The sequence below is a fragment of the Sinocyclocheilus rhinocerous genome, unplaced genomic scaffold (genome assembly GCF_001515625.1).
Source record: "Sinocyclocheilus rhinocerous isolate Xijiao unplaced genomic scaffold, SAMN03320098_v1.1 scaffold692, whole genome shotgun sequence".
NCBI classification, from domain to species: domain Eukaryota; kingdom Metazoa; phylum Chordata; class Actinopteri; order Cypriniformes; family Cyprinidae; genus Sinocyclocheilus; species Sinocyclocheilus rhinocerous.
Genome location: NW_015638954.1, coordinates 420,460 through 439,457, shown reverse-complemented (window position 1 = coordinate 439,457; position 18,998 = coordinate 420,460). Strand labels below are relative to the sequence as shown.

Genomic DNA, 18,998 nt, shown 5'->3' with positions numbered 1-18,998 from the left:
CAGCTTTTCGTGTGCTACGGTGGTTGTGCGAAGGGCCGGGCCGTGTCAAAACAGAGACTTTCCCACTGGATTGTTGACGCAATCACGGCTGCTTATACGAGCCAAGGTTTGGAATGCCCTTTGCACATTAGGGCCCACTCAACAAGAGCTATCGCCTCCTCCTGAGCGTGGTCGAGAGGTATGTCTATTTAATGTCTCCGTGATGTCTCGTTCCCGCTCTCAGGGAACCGAGGTTACCATAGTAACCGGAGACGTTTTTGTTCCGTCCTCCAAGCTGTGACAACTCACAAAAGACTGTTTTTAACTAAGCATCGCAGAGAGCCGCTTCAGAAACATGCCGCGGCTGGCTGATAAACACAAGCACTGACTAGAGCGGCCGCGATCAGCTCTGGTGGCAGTGGGTCGGTTCCTGAGATCGGCCAAGTTGGTGAGTACCGATCGAGTCATAAAATATGATTATTGGCCAATACCGATCTCCGGCCGATCGATCGGAGCATCCCTAGTATCTTGTAGTTTATGCGCAAGGAAACCGCAAGCCAATGAAGGTGATTGGGGTAATGTGATCGCTCTTTCTTGTGGTGGTAATCAAGTGAGCTGCAGAGTTTTGAACATATTGTAGTCGTTTGATATTATAGGCCATATAGATGTGAATTACAGTAATCTAGTTGAGATGTGACAAAGGAATGTGTACCAGTTTCAGCATCCTGCTGACTAAGAGAGGATCGAATACAAGAGATATTACGCAGGTGGAAAAAAGCTGTCTTTACTACTTTACCAATGTGATCATTGAATGAAAGAGTGGAATCAATGAGAACACCAAGATTGCGAACTTTAGTGGAGGGCATAATGAGATCACCATCCAGATCCATCAGTTGACCAGAGAGCTTAGATACAACAGCTTTAGAGCCAATCAGAATTACCTCAGTTTTATCAGAGTTAAATTTAAGGTAATTTGCCTCCAGCTAAAGCTTGAGTTCCTTGATGCAATTTGTTAATGCAGGCGGAGGAAACACTGAGGTGGAAGGTGCACTAAAATAAATTTGAATGTTATCTGCATAACAGTGGAAGTTAAACCCATAGCGTTTGATTATTTGTCCAATTGAAAGCAGGCAAGCAATTCTTCAGTAAAGAGGTAGGTGCAGGATCAAGAAGACTAGTAGAGGAATTAGACAGCCTGATTATCTCATCAACTACTGTGGGGACAATAGAGTCAAAACTAGAGAAGCTATGAGCATGACATAATAATGTTCTAGGCCTGTTTTTGGACTTATTAATGAAAGTAGAGAAATAAGATTATCGAGCTGCATTAAGAGCATTCCTGTACTGCTTAATGTGTTCAGTATATACCAAAGAGTGAACAATAAGGCCAGTTTTCTCAACCAATCAACCAACGTTTTGGAATGTAAAAATTACAGGAAAATTCAATCAGTTTATGATCAGAGATACCTATGTCAGAGCCTTTTGATGGGTAGTGACAAAGCAGGCAAGCAATTCTTCAGTAAAGAGGTAGGTGCAGGATCAAGAAGACTAGTAGAGGAATTAGACAGCCTGATTATCTCATCAACTACTGTGGGGACAATAGAGTCAAAACTAGAGAAGCTATGAGCATGACATAATGAGAGAAGTTCAGTAGTGGGAACAGAGGTAGGGTGTTGACAGGTATGAGATGTTTTACTCTGAGAAAAGTTCAGGAAAGCATCACACATTTGATCAGAGCCCTCTAGAGACTGTGTGGGAGGCTGAGTTAACTTTTGCACACAAGTCTGACAGAAATTGCATGTTTGTTTTAGGAGGACGATACACCAGTATTATGAGCAGTGAAGAGTGACTAGTGATTTTAAATACCAAATATTCAAATGATGTCACCTCATGGAAAGGAGACAGCTCAATATGAAGACTCTGACGATAGACCACTGCCAGGCCCCCACCCCTGCCTCCAATTCGGGGCTTAGTCAGAGTACTGAAACCAGGAGGAGAAAGCAGATTAAGTTCAACAAAGTCATTAGATGCTTGCCAGGTTTCTGTGAGCATCAGCATATCACAGTTATTGTCAGAGATGAAGTCCCGAAGAAACGTTCCTTTCCCAGTTAAAGACCGAGTGTTGAGTAGGGCAAAATTACCACATCGCTGCACATTCTTGTTAAGCACAGAGTCATCTCTGGTCTTTTCTAGTGGCCTTAGCGACGATAAACAAACTCTGCGATGTATATACGTAGAGGACGACTTCCATGTGCTTAATCTATGAGACCAGATAGAGGGGATAGAAGCAGTCAACGAACAGTTAATGTTCAGGAGTTGTTTTGGTGATCGATGTATATAGCGGGGCCGACGAGCAATTCCAATAGTTTTACACAGTCCATATGTGGCGGGATCCAGCCGGGAAAAACAGGTCAAAACTCCATTTGACTGGAAAACAGCAAGGATAGCAAAAAAACACAAGAGGCCATCAGTCTCACAGCCAAACAAGATTTATTTGAGAAAAATATTTCATACATGACTCGAAGCACAACACTCACCACAACGATACACAGGACACACAACACTGGCCCACGTTAGCCAGGCCAGACAGTGGTACACAGGGCACAGCATGGCGAGAAGGTGGAAAACCACTCAACGGCAGTGCCCAGAACGAACCCACAGAGTTAGATCTGGGCCGAGGGCTCGTGAAGCGCCGTGAAGTGTGGCCGTGTAGCACCACGTTAGCCAAACCCGAGACAAACGATAGACAATACCAGGCACGACGAATCAATGAGAAAGTGGAGACTCACTCACCGACACTGTCAAGCGGTACAAACACACCATCGATCCGGGGAGAGGGCTCGCGGGGGTGTGAGGCGTGTGGCAAAGTTAACATCCAAAAGAGGACAGTTCAAAACTTTGATTATAAATCCAGTCCGGAGATCGATAAGTGAAGATGGAAATGGTGAGGCGTGTGGCAAAGTTAAAATCCAAAAGAGAACAGTTCAAAACTTTGATTATAAATCCAGTCCGGAGATCGATAAGTGAAGATGGAAATGTTCACAAAAAACAAAAAGTAGACGAACCAAGCGATTTCACGACAAAAACAGACAAGAGAAAGCAAAGGCGAAGAGAAGCGGCTGCCAAGTTGCGCACTGCGTACTCTCAACAGAAACGGAAATAATTTCTCTGGTCTGTCTCCATCCAGTGGCAACAATGTAATTCAGATTAGAGAATCTGTTGGCAGATTACAGCCTCTATCAGTCTGTCTTCGGGATTCCATCCACGGACCAATGGCCAACACGAGCATGCAAATCAGGAGGTACTGTGCTTTTGTTTTCATTCTTTCGCTTGCGCGTCACGATCAACAATGCCGCTCATTATCTTTCAGCTGTTTCTGCTCTACACTTGATTTCTGTGGTATATTGGGTGAAGTGGTCATAGCTGTGCTTTATCATGAATAAAACACAGCTGATGACCAATCAGAAGTGAGGACTGGAACAAACTGGTTTATAATAAGAGATTTTTCGCACTTAAATCATGTTAACATGCATATTGATTACGTCTTGTGTCTTGTGTCTTGTGTTGTATTTTAATAAAAATGGATTGACCGTATTCACTTCCATTGTAAGTGCCTGGCTATATCTTTGCTTAAACAACTGGAAATTATTTTTGTCATTTGTAAACATTATGCCACAACTGCTCTCACTGAGCTTAATTTATGCTGAATCTGCAATATTCCTTTAACAACCCTGTGTGTTTGTGTGTGTGTCAGGAGCTGGAGTCTCTCTACAGCAGACTATGAGATACCTGTCTTGAGGAGATCGAGACCATGCTTAGGGGGGAGATACAGGGCCAGGAGCTCGGGGATCTGTTCTTCGACTGCATGGTCAAATTCTACCAGTGAGACAGCTGTCAAGAGCAAGTAAACAGAGAAATGACAGCGTATCTCTCACACATCTGACCTGTGACTTCCACTGTCTGATATTGCTTGTAACTTCTAAATCTGCCAGGAGAGAGAGAGACAGCAGTGCACACAGGTTCTTGCCTGCTCAAATCCTGCTCTCCTAGTTCCCCTGATGCCATGCCAAAATAATTGTGATGTTCATGCCACACTAACTGTAACATAAAAAACACACACACACACACTAGATGTTCATGTGAGTGGATCACCATAATCATATGTAATTGTCACACAGGGTGGTCATATACGCATCACATTAACCGGCTTGTGATAGATTACTCTGGTGTGTATATGTGCTGTGGGTAGATGTGTGAGAGAAGGGATGTTAGGGAAAAATATTTCTCATTCCTGTAAGAGACGGGCTCAGCTACCAGACTTGACCCTCTTAGGAGAAACATAATAAAATATCAATTAATCAAAATGTCTGGCATCTTATTAGTGAAACAGTTCACCTTTTGGATGTTTGAAATGGAAGTGGAGGAAAGCCCAGAAAACGGCCTAACTGGAGGAACAGTATCCTTCACTCTTTACACGTCACACTGATTAATTCTCATTTTGTTCATGTTTGGTTTCACGTCCCATAATGATAAATGGATGTGATAATCCATCAAAAGCACGTGGTTGTTTTTCTTAAAAGAAAAGGTATTATTTTGCCAGTAAAAAAGCATGGATCAACGAGAAGACTAAAGTCAAAAAGTGAACTCCCTTCTTTTATCCGTTTATGTTCGTGAATATGTAAACACCTACACAACCATTCAAAAGTTTGGTGTATGTAAGATTTTTCTAACACTAATAATCCAGCAAGAACACACACAATTTATCAAAAATTATAGTAAAGACTGTTTTTACATTGTTACAGATGTTTTGTTTTTGAAGTAAATGCTGAAAATTCAGCTTTGCTATCACAGGAATAAATTAAATTTTAATATATATAACTTTTTTTTATTTTAAATTCTAATCATATTTCACAGTATGTCTGTTTCGCTGTATTTTTGATCAAGTAGCCTTGGTGAAAATAAGAGAGAAAAAAAACATAAAAAATCTTACCAACCCCAAACTTTTGAATGGTAGTGTGTTTGTGTATTATTACAGTAATTCATTCAGAGTGTCTTTGTAGGACATTGGTGAAGAGTTCTGGAGCACAAACTCATTGGGTTGAAGAGGAGAAGAATCTCCTTGAGAAAGGACTGGTATGATTTCTGAACACGAAGGAAACAGTGCTCTCTCACTCATAAAATAAATTAAATTGTATTTTGTTTTTTATGTTTTCTAGGCGAAGTTTGGCTGCAGGTGGACAAAGATTGCCAAATTAATCGGCACTAGGACAGTTCTACAGCTGAAGAGCTACTGTATGCTTAGGCAGTACTTCAAAAATAAGGTATGACTTTAGCCCATTTCTACATTACTATATGAAAATTCATATGCTTTTGGTTCAGATGTGTCTAGTGCTTTAAAATTAATTCATTTATAAGGGAATAATTATAAATATAGATATCCAAGGGGGTATTTTTAAAATCTAAATTTAAAAAATATTTCTTGGATTATGTTCATTTAGTTTTTTTTTTTTTTTTTTATAAATAATATATTTCTCTTTAGACCTTAAAAAATATATTGCCATCTCTTCATTTGTTCATAATTTTTGGGGTCATACTACTAAAAAGTTGACCACCTGAACTAATTTCACATGTTATGATATTTATATGATTTTTTGACTGTAATGATAATATAAATTTTAAGAGACGTATTGAGGGTCTTCACTTCTTGTTTTAGTGATAAATAATAGATTACATAGGAATAAAAAAAAGTAATAATAGTAATAAAATATACATTACTATTAAAAAGTTTATAGGGTTGGTAAGATTTATTTATTTTTTTATGTTTTTGGAAGTCTCTTCTGCTCACCAAGGCTGGATTTATTTACTAAACAAATACAGCAAAACAACAATATTGTGAAATATTGTTTTCTATTTTAATATTTTAAAATATATACATATTTTATTCTATTTTAAAATGTCTGCGATGGCAAAGCAAAGACTTTTATTTTTAGCAGTAATTACTCCAGTCTTCAGTGTCACATGATCCTTCAAAAATTATTCTAGTATGCTGATTTGTTGCTCAAAAAAAAAAAATCGTATTATTATCAATGTTAAAAACAGTTGTGCTGCTTAACATTTTACAATTCTTTTTTCAGGATTCTTAGAATATAAAGTTTAAAAGAACAGCATTTATTTATAAAAATCTTTTGTACAATTATACATGTCTTTACTATCATTTTGGATCAATTTATTGTGTCCTTGCTGAAAGAAAAGTATTAATTTCTTTAAAAAAAAAAAATCTTCCTGACCCCATACTATTGAATGTTTAATAGGATTTCCTGTTTTTCAACAAGCCTCATCAAAAGTTTCCAGTTTCATTGTATATTGTATTCATTGCAGTGCATTGTATTAAAATTAAATGAGCATAAAGAGTTTCTTTCAGTAAGCATCCCTTTATCAGTGTTAAGCCTATTAGTAGTCATTTTTTCCCTTGTTTCTGAACTAAAGTCTAAAACAGACACACCTGCCGAAGTGCCCTCCTCTAATTCAGACTTCAGACACCACATTGATTTCCTCGATCCAGCCTCATGTCTCAGCCCTGACCAATGCTGTGCGCATCGAGCAACTTTCTGATGATGAAGATGATGACTTCAGTGACGATGGGCTTCAGTCAGAAAACCAGCCAGAGCCCCCAGGCTCCCCGGAGTGTGAACACCAAGAAGAACTCAGTCCGAACTTTTAAACCCTCTGTCTGAATCAGGGAGCACAGCTGAAGATGGACCCACTGATCCAGACACAAATGGAAACACTGGCATCACTCATATTGGGATTGATCCAGAACTGGAAGAGGACCTGTTTAAAAGAGCATCACTGTTTCTTTGCCAGTGTATTTTGTGCTTCTTGCACTCACACATGCCCTTACCTAATTCTGTCTAGTTTCTCAGTCTTGTCTAATTTTAAATCTTGTCTGTCAGTCTAGTTATTATTTTACTTATGCTCCTCTCTTCCGTCTAGGCACCTAGTTAGTGCTGTAGTTCCCTGTCGCACCAGAGCACACTGGTCAATGGACTGCAGCTGCCCACTCTGGTGTTGACTCTTGCTATTATCTTTGGGTTCTGGCCCTCAGATTATCTTATGGCATTTGCTTTTAGACAGCCATTCTGGTTCTGATCACTGCTTGACCTTGTTCCTGATCTGTCGCGTCTACGTTGTTTACTTCCTGGTATGACCCTCTTGTTGGCCTGACTCTCCCTTTGTCTCTCTTACTTGGAGTTAAGCATTCAGCTGCTTTTGGGTCCACTGTTCCTGAAAACCTGACAAACACAGGCAAGGAGTGCTTTGTCTGGTTGTGCTTTTTTGACAGGAAAGCAACAGATGTTCAAACCTGTGCAGTTTTTTGTAATTCAGTCTGTAAGTCTATTTAAAGGGGTCATATGATGCGATTTCAAATTTTCCTTTCTCTTTGAAGTGTTACAAGCTCTTGGTGCATAAAGAAGATCTGTAAAGTTGCAAAGACTTAAGTCTCAAATCCAAAGAGATATTCTTTATAAAAGTTAAGAGTCAACCACGCCTACCTAAAACGGCTCGTTCTAACACGCCCCCACATGTCTACCTCACTATGTGGGAAGATTTGCACACTCAAGGCCGCCGTGTGACGCTGTGCTTCGTTGTGAAAGCGAAACTACTTTGTTTGGTCTTCCAAAAGAGGACACGACTAGAAATCAGTGGTTAAGTTGTATTTACAACACTGTTCCAGAACAGTTCAACCCAAATATTCAGATGTGTGCAGCACATTTTATGGAGGACTGTTTTCTGATCCTGGGAGAGTAGACTACAATGCCGGCTGTTCTGACTCACAGACTGTAAGTACGTTTTTTATATATAAAGAATTTGCCACTGACGATTCAAACGTGAGTTTTGAGCAGTGTAGAGTAGCACTTGTTGTTTGTCATTTCTCCGACCACAAATGCAGACATGGTTTTATGTTTACGCGGCGCGATGCAACGCGTAAAAAGACAGTCATTATAATCCGTAATTATGTCCCCACTGGATGCAACAAATGCCTAGTTTATAATGGGTTTTAATGTTTTTGCCTCGTCACTCCGGCCGAACAGGACATCACAGTATGGTAGGGGCGTAACATTTCCGTCACACGCTTGAGGTATTCGGCCAATCACAACGCACTGGATAGCTGGCCAATCAGAGCACACCTCGCTTTTCAGACAATGAGCTTGGTAAAAATCGACGCGTTTCAGAAAGGCAGGGCATAGAGGAGAAACAATAATGTACAGTATGTGGAAAATAATGTGTTTTTTTTTTACCTTAAACCGCATAAACACATTTCATTACACCAAATACACAAAATAATGTTCTTTTTAGCAACATCATATGACCCCTTTAATGTAAGGCAAAAAGCAAGATTGTTGTGTGATAAAATGGGCAAAAAATTACTTCTGTGGACTACATTGTTAGACAATACAGTGTATTTTATTGCTATTATCACTGTTATTAATAACACTAATGCACTATTATTAGTGTAACTCCAGCTCAGTATAGGTAAGACAGCACAGCACAGCTAGGCACATAGCTCTTGTAATGTGGAAGTTTCATTAACTTGAGATCATCTGATTATTGTTCTTGTTCTAACAATTAATGACACCTTTTGCAAAGCAGTTGCAAATGCATTTAAGTGTAATCTATTAAATGTACAAATCTACAAATTAAAGATTACATTTAATAGTAAAAGTATTTTTTAATGTGTAATGCTTGTTATGAAGCCAAAGTAGATCAATTAGAATAAATTAAATATTCATCCTTTTTTTTGTATCATACAGACATACGTATTAAAGTGCATTATTATTATTATTATTTATAAAAATGCCCAGAGATAAGTTAAAACTATTAGACACATGTTCATAGGTTCACCAGATCAACCTGCGCAGTCTAGCGGCGAACTATCTGTATTTTTTATATTTTATTTAGTGAAAAAAAGTACACAACATTTACAAGAACGAGAGACAATAAACAAAAAAAATACTGGATTTTGAAATGTTTTGAAACTAAAGGTCAAAACAGTATGACGTCCGAAGCCTCGTTTGCTGAACCTCTCGCGAGTTTGAACCGGTTTGAACCAAGCTCCGAAACACTGATTCAAAACAGAGAGATTCATAAAAGCTTCATTGAAAGCTTCCAAAGCGCCCTTCACTAGATTTTAGGCAGCAGCGCCCCACAGCAGTAGGGGGCGCTGTACGCTCTCAAACGCACAGTCACCACTGCAGCTGTAGTAACTCGCAAACAACAGACAGACGTAAGCAACTGGAAGAAGCTCAAGATATTTCTCCGGTGATACTGCTGCACAGAACAGGTACACATAAACCCATAACAGTGCAATATATTATGTCTTATTGCTGAGTCTGGATTTCAGATGTTAGTGCTCTTATCCACGCATATAAACATGCAGTGAATAGAGTATTGTACAGCTGTTTACAGTAATGACATGTTTACAAACGTTTAACGTTATATCACAGTTGGCATACTGGAGCTGGTTTTTACTAGCAGCAGATTCGTCTCTGTTTTGAATTTAGAAGAATGAACTCCACAGAGGTGATTGTTATTTGTCTTAGATGGCTGGTTTTACATTAGTCAGCATCATCTAGCAGTGTGCTGGCTAATGCAGAATCCTCCTGCTGCTCCAGCACTGTAGATCATGATCAGGTGAAGGGTGGAGGGCAGGTGCTTTGATAAACAGTGTTTCAGCAGTTCTAGCTTTATGTTGCATGATTGCTGAGGAATATAATCTATTAAGACTTATTCAAGTATGACCAGCTGGTCTTAGTACCATTGTTTTCCTCATAATTTAGGATTAGGTCATATTTCACCTCATAATCAAAAAGTAATCAATTATATTTTATAGGGGTGCTCCGATCAGGGTTTTTGAGGCCGATCACAGAAAGCAGTATCTGCCGATACGATCACCGATACCGATCTTTTTAAAGCCTTTAATTACTACATTTTCGTGTCAATCCATGTTCATATTACTGCAAACAATGCACTGTTACTTTAATTCAGTGCTTGCAGCGCAGCAAACATAGACTCGGTGCAGGAACGATCTCTGCTCTGCTGCAGATGCGCCGCTACTGGAACGCACTGCCGGACCGTAAGCGTGTGCAGTGAACGCTTTATTAATCCGTTAACACGAGCGCGGAAAAAATACGCACCACATACACACATACACGGCATTATGTGTGTGCGCTGCCAGTGTGCATGAGCGCTGAATGGTTAAACACTGGCAAGAATAAAAAAGAAATGCAATTTATAAACTTTAGTGACGATGTGACACTGCCTCGACTGTGCAAGTGACAATTCCTGTGTCAACTGTGCAGCATGCAGCTCGCTTATAGACAGACGCGATGTGTGGTGATTTGAAGCCATTTGCGTATTTTGAGAGAGAAAGAAAGAGCGGTCACGCTGTTTGTGAAATTACGTCTCACACACGTTTTTCAAATTACTTTAGAAGTTATTTAATGAAAAAATCTGAAGGTGAGTACCTCACCTTCAGCATTATAATTATTTCACCCGCGCCTGACAGAGACTGAGACAGTGACTCTGCATGTCGTGCCAAACCTCTCACAGCAGCGTCATCAGCTTGAGATCGTTTTTTTTAAATCGGCCTTTTAGAGACCGCCGATCAATCATCCCAACGTGATTATCGGCCGATTGTGATCGGTAGCCGATCAATCGGAGCACCCCTAATATTTTACATTAAGAACATTAAGGGTACAGTATGTTAAAGACCATTAATCAATTGGTATGTGTCAGATGTTTTATTTCAGGACTCAATAGGGCCACTTCTCTTATTTACAAACACAGAATATTGGCAAATAAATACCAAATAAATAAATCATACTTAGTTGCATTTAATTTCTATCTTAGTTTTAAAATGATCTAATTACACAGCCATTTTCATTGGATGTTAAAAAAATGATATGTTATGTGGGCTTATCAGTGTTGCTTCCCCTGTTTATATTGTTCGCAATTTGCATTAATGTAATGTATAGTTTAAAGCTAGAGTAACACAAAGGAATATTACACTAATACAGTACTATATTACATTACATTCAAAATGCAATAAAACTACACACTACGACACTTTGTCACTCATAAAACAATGACCTAAAAACACTAACAACAAGTAGCATTTCATTATAATTTCTTAAATTTTTTTACAAAACAAGAATGATACCTCTCTTTTGTTTAAAATTCACTTCTGTATATGTTACATGGTCTGTTTATATATAGTACAAAATGATTTTCATTATGGCATTAATTGTTGTCTTATTCAGTGTTGTATTATGTAGTTTTGATACTAAGTTTAACAGTTTTAGAGTTTTAGTGGTGGTTGTGTCTGAGTGAGAGAAGAATTCATGTAATTTGACAGAAGTAGTCACTGAATGCATTTTGTGTCAAAGCAATGCTAAATGATACACAGTTTATCCAACATAGACTCATTAGACTGCTGTTGTGTGAACAGCTTTGAAAATGTGATTGAGAAATTAGTCTAAATGGTTCAAAAAACAGACCTCACCTTCTTTTTTTGTTTTTATCGTGGGGTGAAATATGACCAGGCTTCATGAGATTCAGTCCATTATTGTGTTTTTCAGTTACGCTGGAATTTTCGGAGACCGACTCAGACATGTCATATGTCTTCATCAATGACTCGTCGCAGACCAGTGTACCGTTACTGCAGGCTTGTATCGATGGGGACTTGAGTTTTGCTAGACGTCTGCTGGAGGCTGGCTGTGACCCCAACATTCGTGACCACAGGGGCCGCACGGGTCTGCATCTGGCAGCGGCGCGAGGTAATGTGGACATCTGCCGCTTCCTGCACAAGTTCGGCGCAGATCTGCTGGCCACTGACTATCAGGGCAACACTGCACTGCACCTGTGTGGACATGTGGACACAATTCAGTTCCTGGTGTCCAATGGTCTCAAGATTGATATTTGGTGAGATAAGCCAATATATTTATTTGGAAAATTAGATGTTTGTTGTAAGTGACTAATGCTTATGTAATGTACAGCATCGCTAATACTGTGGCACACTTGTGCTTTTTAGTACTCCCATAGTGTGTGATTGCAGAAAAAAAAATCATTTTTTTTAACATTGTTGGAGCAACACATTTACAGGAAGAAAATCATAAAAAGTATTGATACAAATATTTTAGCTATAGGAATAAATTCAGCACAACATGTTTTGCATAAAATACTTATTCAAAGTCACTTTAGCTTTAGTAATCAATTTAGTTTGTGCCATATTATGTTTATTTTGATAAATAAAGTGATTTGAATAATTATTTTAGAACCTTTTACCCTGGCTATTAATATTATTATCATTATTATTATTATTATTATTTTAAATCGAAATTTATATTTATTAAAATTTTAACTTTTCCTTGGTTTCCACCAACGTTAGCCACCACTTTCATAAAATAGAAATAAATGTTGCACTTTTTCAAAGAGATATCATATTAAAGGTGCCATAGAATGGAAAACTGTATTTACCTTGGCATAGTTGAATAATAACAGTTCTGTACATGGAAATGACATACCGTGAGCCTCAAACACCATTGTTTCCTCCTTCTTATGTAAATCTTGTGCATGCAAAAGACCACTGAAAAATAGGCGAATCAGAACATAACACCGACTGTGACGTTACAGTCAGGATCACTAATAGTTACGCCCCCAATATTTGCATATACCTGCCCATGTTCTATGCCAGCCGAACCATCAGAAGTTCTGTAGGTATTGTGAAGAAACAAGCGAGGATAATAGTGAAAATGGCAGTTCATGAAAATAAATGTTATGTTCCAGGCTGTGCGGGGGATGTGATGTGCAGGGATGGGTTGGTGTGTGTATTCAGAAAGGCACAGAAAAAAAATAACACGTGTTCTAATAAAATAACGCAAGCCACTAAAGGAACATGGTTAGCTGCTTGCTAGCAGTAGCCTGTTACATTACAGTACATAAGATTTCCCTTACCACATAAACAGATTAAGGAGAGATGACTGAGGATTATGGCGAATTATTTACAGATCCTGAGCACCACTGACAAGCATCTGATCTTGTAAAATGTGTGGCAAGTACTGCCGCTGTAGTTTACATAGATTACGTGCGATCGCAAATCTCGAAAGTGAAAGTAAAAAGCGATCGTGCATTCGAAAGCAGTTTCAATGCCCCGCATATTAATAGCGGCTCGCTGATACCCGCATTTTATATACAGTATAATTACTGGGGATGCACCGATACCACTTTTTCCAGTACTCGCCCGATACCGATACTTTTATTTTTGGTACTTGCCGATACCGAGTACCGATACCAATATTTTCATTGCATTTGTACATTTTTTAAATATTGGGTATAGTTTACACAGAGCACGTGCGATCGCAAATCTCGAAAGTTAAAGTAAAAATGATTGTGCATTCGAAAGCAGTTTCAATGCCCTGCATATTAATAGCGGCTCCCTGATGCCCGCATTTTATATACAGTATAATTACCCAATGATATAACTGCGAGAGAGAGTATTGAAATATATCACACGTGCTGTGTGAGCTACTGAAATGAGCCGCACTGTGAAACAGCCAATCAGAGCAGAGCTCAACATTATTATTCATGACCCTTCCAAATAAGGTAAAAACAGACCATTTCATTCTAGGGACAAATCCTAGGGTTGTAAATGGACATGTAAAACCGTTTCTGGAGAATTTTTGCCCTTACCTAAGAATTTTCATACCTTTTATGTAGATATCAGAGAACAATTTAAAATATTGTATCAATGCATTCTATGGCACCTTTAATTTATGATTTTACTGTAGCAGTAGTGATTATTTTACTGTAGCTGTAATGATGTCATTATGATCATTATCTGACTCTGTGTAAATTTCTCGATTGTTCTCTGACATTTGAACAGTAACCACAATGGCTCGACACCACTGGTGCTGGCTAAGAGGAGAGGGGTCAATAAAGATGCCATTCGGTTACTGGAAGGGCTTGAAGAGCAAGAGGTCAAGGGCTTCAACAGAGGAGCCCACTCCAAACTTGAAGCCATGCAGATGGCTGAGAGCGAGAGGTTAGAATTGCACATATTTACATGTTTTAGTTATTTGACACGTTTCAGTACCTTTTTTCTCAACAAAATACCCTTGTTCCTAGTGCGATGGAGAGCCATTCACTGCTGAATCCAAACCTGCAGAACAGCGAGGGTGTGCTGTTCAGCTTTCGCTCCACCTGGCAGGAGTTTGTGGAGGACTTGGGCTTCTGGAGGGTGCTGCTGCTGCTGGTGGTCATCGCCCTTCTTTCTTTGGGCATTGCTTACTATGTTAGTGGCGTACTGCCCTTTTCTGCAAGTCAGCTGGAGTTGGTCCACTGAGGGCCAGATTGTGTTATATCTCGGGACCAGACGAGTCCAACTTTGAACTAAAGGGAGGTTTGAGTGGACTCTGAAGGTACATTGAATGTTCCTCATAGTACAAGATTAGGTCTGATGTGAAGTTTAGAAACAATCTTGTTATTCTCACAGGTGAGGTCGAGTGACGGTGTTCACATGATAATGGCTGCACTATGAAGGAAGACTGAAAGGTTGAGGTATTTATGGGAGAAAATGTTATAAGTTTCTCAGATACACCTAAGGGATGTAAACCCATTTCTCACAGATCTTTCCATGATCACTGAACCTGGCCAACTGTTGAACAGTAGACATATACACTTGTAATAATTTGTAAGCAAATTATGTAAGGTGATGTAAGCAACATTAGATGACTGTTGTAGATCAGGCATGCTGTTTTCATCCTACACTCTAAAAAATGCTGGGTTAAAAAGGGACGAACCCAGCAGTTGGGTTGTTTTGAACCCAACCGCTGGGTCAAAGCAACCCAACCTCTGGGACAAAACAACCCAACCGCTGGGTCAAAACAACCCAATAGCTGGGTTTGTCCATTTTTAACCCAGCATTTTTTAGAGTGTAGTATTTACGTATTTTCTTTTCTATCATCTTTATTTTTGTCTGTATATGAAGTCTTTATTGTGTAAGTATGACAGTAGACCAGTTACTACACACATATGCTTATTTACATATCTATGATTCAACGGTTTACATTGTTACATGAAATATTGTTTAAAGTAATATGTAAAATGTTACATATACCAATAAATGGCCATTTAGGAATTTCCTGTTTGTGCACAGATGACAGTTTGTCAAAGGACAATTAACATTCTTTCTTTTTATTTTGTTTGTGTACTAATTATCCTATATGTTAAAAGGGTCTTTCTGTTTGTTCAAATAAACAGAGAAACTTTTTCCACATCATAAAATAAATTTTCCACAAGAATAAATGTCAATGTTAAGATAATATAAAGCTATATATGACCTAAAATGATTGCTCATTGCCTAAAAAAGCAAGTAAGAAGCAGCGGTTTACAGTGATTTAAGAACAGCTAACGGGATCCCTTAACCATTTATTGATAACAAATAATCATTCTTCTGCCAAGCACTGTAGTTCTTTAGCAACATTAATATTGATTTAATGAGGACACGGGTATGTGTATAACACTTTTTAGCCAGTCGTAATCGACCGTAACTATTTGTTTTATAAATTATTGAGAATTAAGAAAATGTATCCAAACCACGTCTGTTAATATTTTCATTGTTGTTGATGATGCAAATAAATATGTGCAACATGAAAATTTCTTATCAATTTTTGCATACAGTAAATTATGTTTAAAGATGAAGAGCACATAAAGAAAATTTGGTCACACTTTATTTTAAGGTCCAATTCTCACTATTAACTAAGACTTTTGCCTCAATAAAATTCTAATTACTAATTAATAGTTAATAAGGTAGTTAAGTTTAGGTACTGGGAGGATTAAGGGATGTAGAATATGATAATATATAAGTACTAATAAAGAGGCAACATGCTAGTAATATGCATGATAATAAGCAACTAGTTAATAGTGAGAATTGGTCCCTAAAACTAAAGTGTTGTAACAATTTCATGTGTATCTTGATGATAGAAGTAGTGTACAGGTCACTATTTATTTTTGTGTCTGTGTTTATAAGTTAGGGTAAGGGTTACAGCTACTTGATTGCATTTCCATATTTCATATAATTTTACCTTAAATAGGTTAAATATTGATTTTAATTACAATTTTTTGTAACTATAGCATGTTTTATTTGGTAGAACACAATGGGGAAAACACATCAATAGTATATGCATACATTTTTGTACTACCAGTTGAAAACCAGTATTCTAAAAACCCATTAGAAAATCCTAAAGGAACCCATAACTCAAAAGCTAATGCTTTTCCAGACTTTAGGACTGTAAACTGAACAGCTCTATTGTATTTACATAATTGCCCCACAGCGCCCCCTTGTGCCCACAGCAGACCTGAGCAGGTGAAAATACAGTATAGATTTATACATTTTAGTAGCAGTCTTTTGTATCCGCATTTTTATTTTTAAATCTAAATAATTACTTGGTAACACTCACAAACTTATTGTAGCTGTTACAAGTCTGCTAACCAGTGGTCATATTCAGACACACTTATTGATTTCCTCATTATGATGGAAAGAGTGTGTTGATGCTGAATGACTCATCTCGATGTTTCTTTGGGTTTTGATATAGATTGGTCTCAGCAGGGGGAGATGGTGGGCGTTGTAACAATTTAAAAGCATGCTGAGATTTTTGCACTCACAGAGAGAAACCACCACAACCAAACAAAACTCTTAGAAGACCGGTGATCTATGTCCTTACATATTTAGCATGTTCTGACCCACAAAACGCAACACAGAAAAACAAGAGAAAAAGATGGCGAGAGAGAGAGAGCAATATACTGTAGTATTAAAGACTCTGAAAAAGCTTAAATAACTGCATAAGCCAAAACAACAGTCCTTTGTCAAAGGCAAAATCCCAAACATGAATATTCTCTTTGTGTGGAGTTAAATTTTAATTGACAATTAACTCTTTGAGGTTTAGGATGCAAACTCATGAGATTTTGTTAATGAGGAGGTCTATAAGATATCTGGATATGTTGATTTGGTGTTATATAGCCTAGTTTACATTGATTTAATAGGTAAGGATAAGGATTTACTTACAATTTCTTCCCAACAAAATAGTTTGGATCTCGACATGATTTTTGTACGATATTTTTAGAAGTATATTAAAAAAGTATAAGAATGGGAATTGCATTTTAAGATTTTATTACTTAACCAGACTTTTCTAGATCATTCTTTTAAAATTAGGCTCCCCTCTGCTCCAAGACTGTGGGAACCCTGGTTCTTCAAAAACAGTTTAATGCTTGTTTTGTCTTACTTTAAATGCTGAAGTGATCTTGATGCCCTCTTGGAGTTTTGCTGAGGGCCCCAGCTCCCTGGTTGAAAATCACTGACACACATAAATACCGAATTAAATTCATTGACATGGTGTGTTTTTTTAGCTGAATCTTCTAGTTTTACTGTCACATGCCACAACGTTCTCAGCTTCAGTTCTCCTTAGGCAATTAAATATAAGACTCAACCAAATATAACACTAGAGTGACCTTCAACCAATGTAGCAACAACCAAAAACTGTACAACAATATACTAACCTTTACAGTAATGCCAGGGGACTGTACAGTCCATTCCATTATATTTAATAGCCCATAATGGGTCGTGAATTAAACATGAGAGGTAATGAGCTACAGGTCATTTTCTGTTCTTTCTTTTGGAGACACTGTGAGACTAGCCACAGCCTGAAAACTGAAAATGGAGAAGAAAAAAAAAAGTGTGATGGTATAGGTTTTTACATGACAGAAAATATCATTAGCTTAGTATAAAAATCAATGGCAGTCAATGTCAATGGATTGTCCTATGAGAGAAATAAAAAACATGAGTGTGTGTGCGTGCGTGCGTGTGTGTGTGTGTGTGTGTGAGAAACATGGTGGATGTCTTCAGTAAATGCATTTGTATGTTCTGTCTGATGGATGATGGCCATCAGGGAGCAGTAAAGTGCTTTTATGTATGAATACATATCATTTGCACTATTTGCTCTGTAAAGGCTGAGTGCTTTATCATGATTGCTCTGTAAATTACTTGTTGATTGTAGTGGAAAAGGCTGTGTCATGTACAATTGCAGAACTGCTTGTGTGTTACTAATTTTGACTTACAAAGTGACTGAGATGGCATGCGGAAAGCATGTTCATAGATCGATTGAATGATAATCATTAATCATAGCCTGCAGGATGACAACATTGTCAGCTAGACATTTCACTAGTCACTAAGAATAGCTTTGTATTGATTGTAGTTGCCGTTAGCCACACACACACACACTTCTCACCATCATTGTTTTTTCTGCTTTTTTGTTGTATTTTATGTTGTGGTGGTCAGTGAAAATGGACACAGTGAGGTCAGCATTTATTTCACAAAATGTAAACCATGAAAGTGAAGTGTCCAGGGGAGGTTTGAGAAAGTACACAGGGTGCTAACGAAATGGACATGATGTCCGCAGGAAACAGGAAGTGAAGGAACGGTTCAAGCTGAAGTAGGGTGTAAATTCAGAGGAGATTTATTCCCTGGTGCTCTGTCTGTGTTGTTCTATTCATGGACATTATGAACACTTGAACTGTAGTAGAGGGAATGCTTTAATGAACTTATAACAGCAGTGAGGAGGTATAGTAAGTGCCAAGTGCTCCTTATTGCATGCTGCCAGCTATAGTCTATATTTGGGTGACTCCTGAAGGGTGATGGGATGGAAACTGTGTTTAGCTCAGGAACAGCATGTGTTAAAACGGGTGATTACAATACACTTTGACATCTCATTTAATCATTTCCTCATTTCCCTGCTTTGTATACTGTGCTATCTGGCCTTTAAAACAAAGGATGACTTTAGAATTTAAGTTCCTGTTTACACGTTTATCTTTCTAATAGATATCCATCATTGTCCCTCAGGTGACCTTTGAACTTTTGTTGACAGAACTGACACTTGTCCTGAAAGGTCAGTGCTGTTTTGTTACAT

At 38.2% G+C, this 18,998-nt stretch overlaps 1 protein-coding gene across 2 annotated transcripts; it reads left to right on the top strand.

Annotated features, from left to right (window-relative positions):
• The first annotated feature begins 9,265 nt into the window (after window positions 1–9,265).
• On the top strand, window positions 9,266–14,817 carry LOC107750315 (ankyrin repeat domain-containing protein 46-like). Of its 2 annotated transcripts, XR_001641131.1 has the most exons (5): window positions 9,266–9,322; window positions 11,619–11,961; window positions 13,922–14,080; window positions 14,164–14,456; window positions 14,531–14,817. XR_001641131.1 is itself a non-coding variant. In XM_016565640.1 (4 exons), exons 2-4 carry the CDS (start codon window positions 11,651–11,653, stop codon window positions 14,378–14,380), a joined length of 687 nt encoding a protein of 228 aa, XP_016421126.1. In that variant the 5' UTR covers window positions 9,266–9,322; window positions 11,619–11,650; the 3' UTR covers window positions 14,381–14,817. The 2 variants fall into 2 exon arrangements, 1 of the variants encoding a protein (XP_016421126.1); XM_016565640.1 differs by having other exon boundaries at window positions 14,164–14,817.
• The last annotated feature ends 4,181 nt before the right edge of the window (window positions 14,818–18,998 follow it).

Coding starts and splice junctions, on each gene's coding strand:
- LOC107750315 (XM_016565640.1), top strand. CDS start 11,651: ATGTCATATGTCTTCATCAATGACTCGTCGCAGACCAGTGTACCGTTA. Junction 11,962..13,921: donor GGTCTCAAGATTGATATTTG/GTGAGATAAGCC, acceptor ACATTTGAACAG/TAACCACAATGGCTCGACAC. Junction 14,081..14,163: donor CAGATGGCTGAGAGCGAGAG/GTTAGAATTGCA, acceptor CCTTGTTCCTAG/TGCGATGGAGAGCCATTCAC.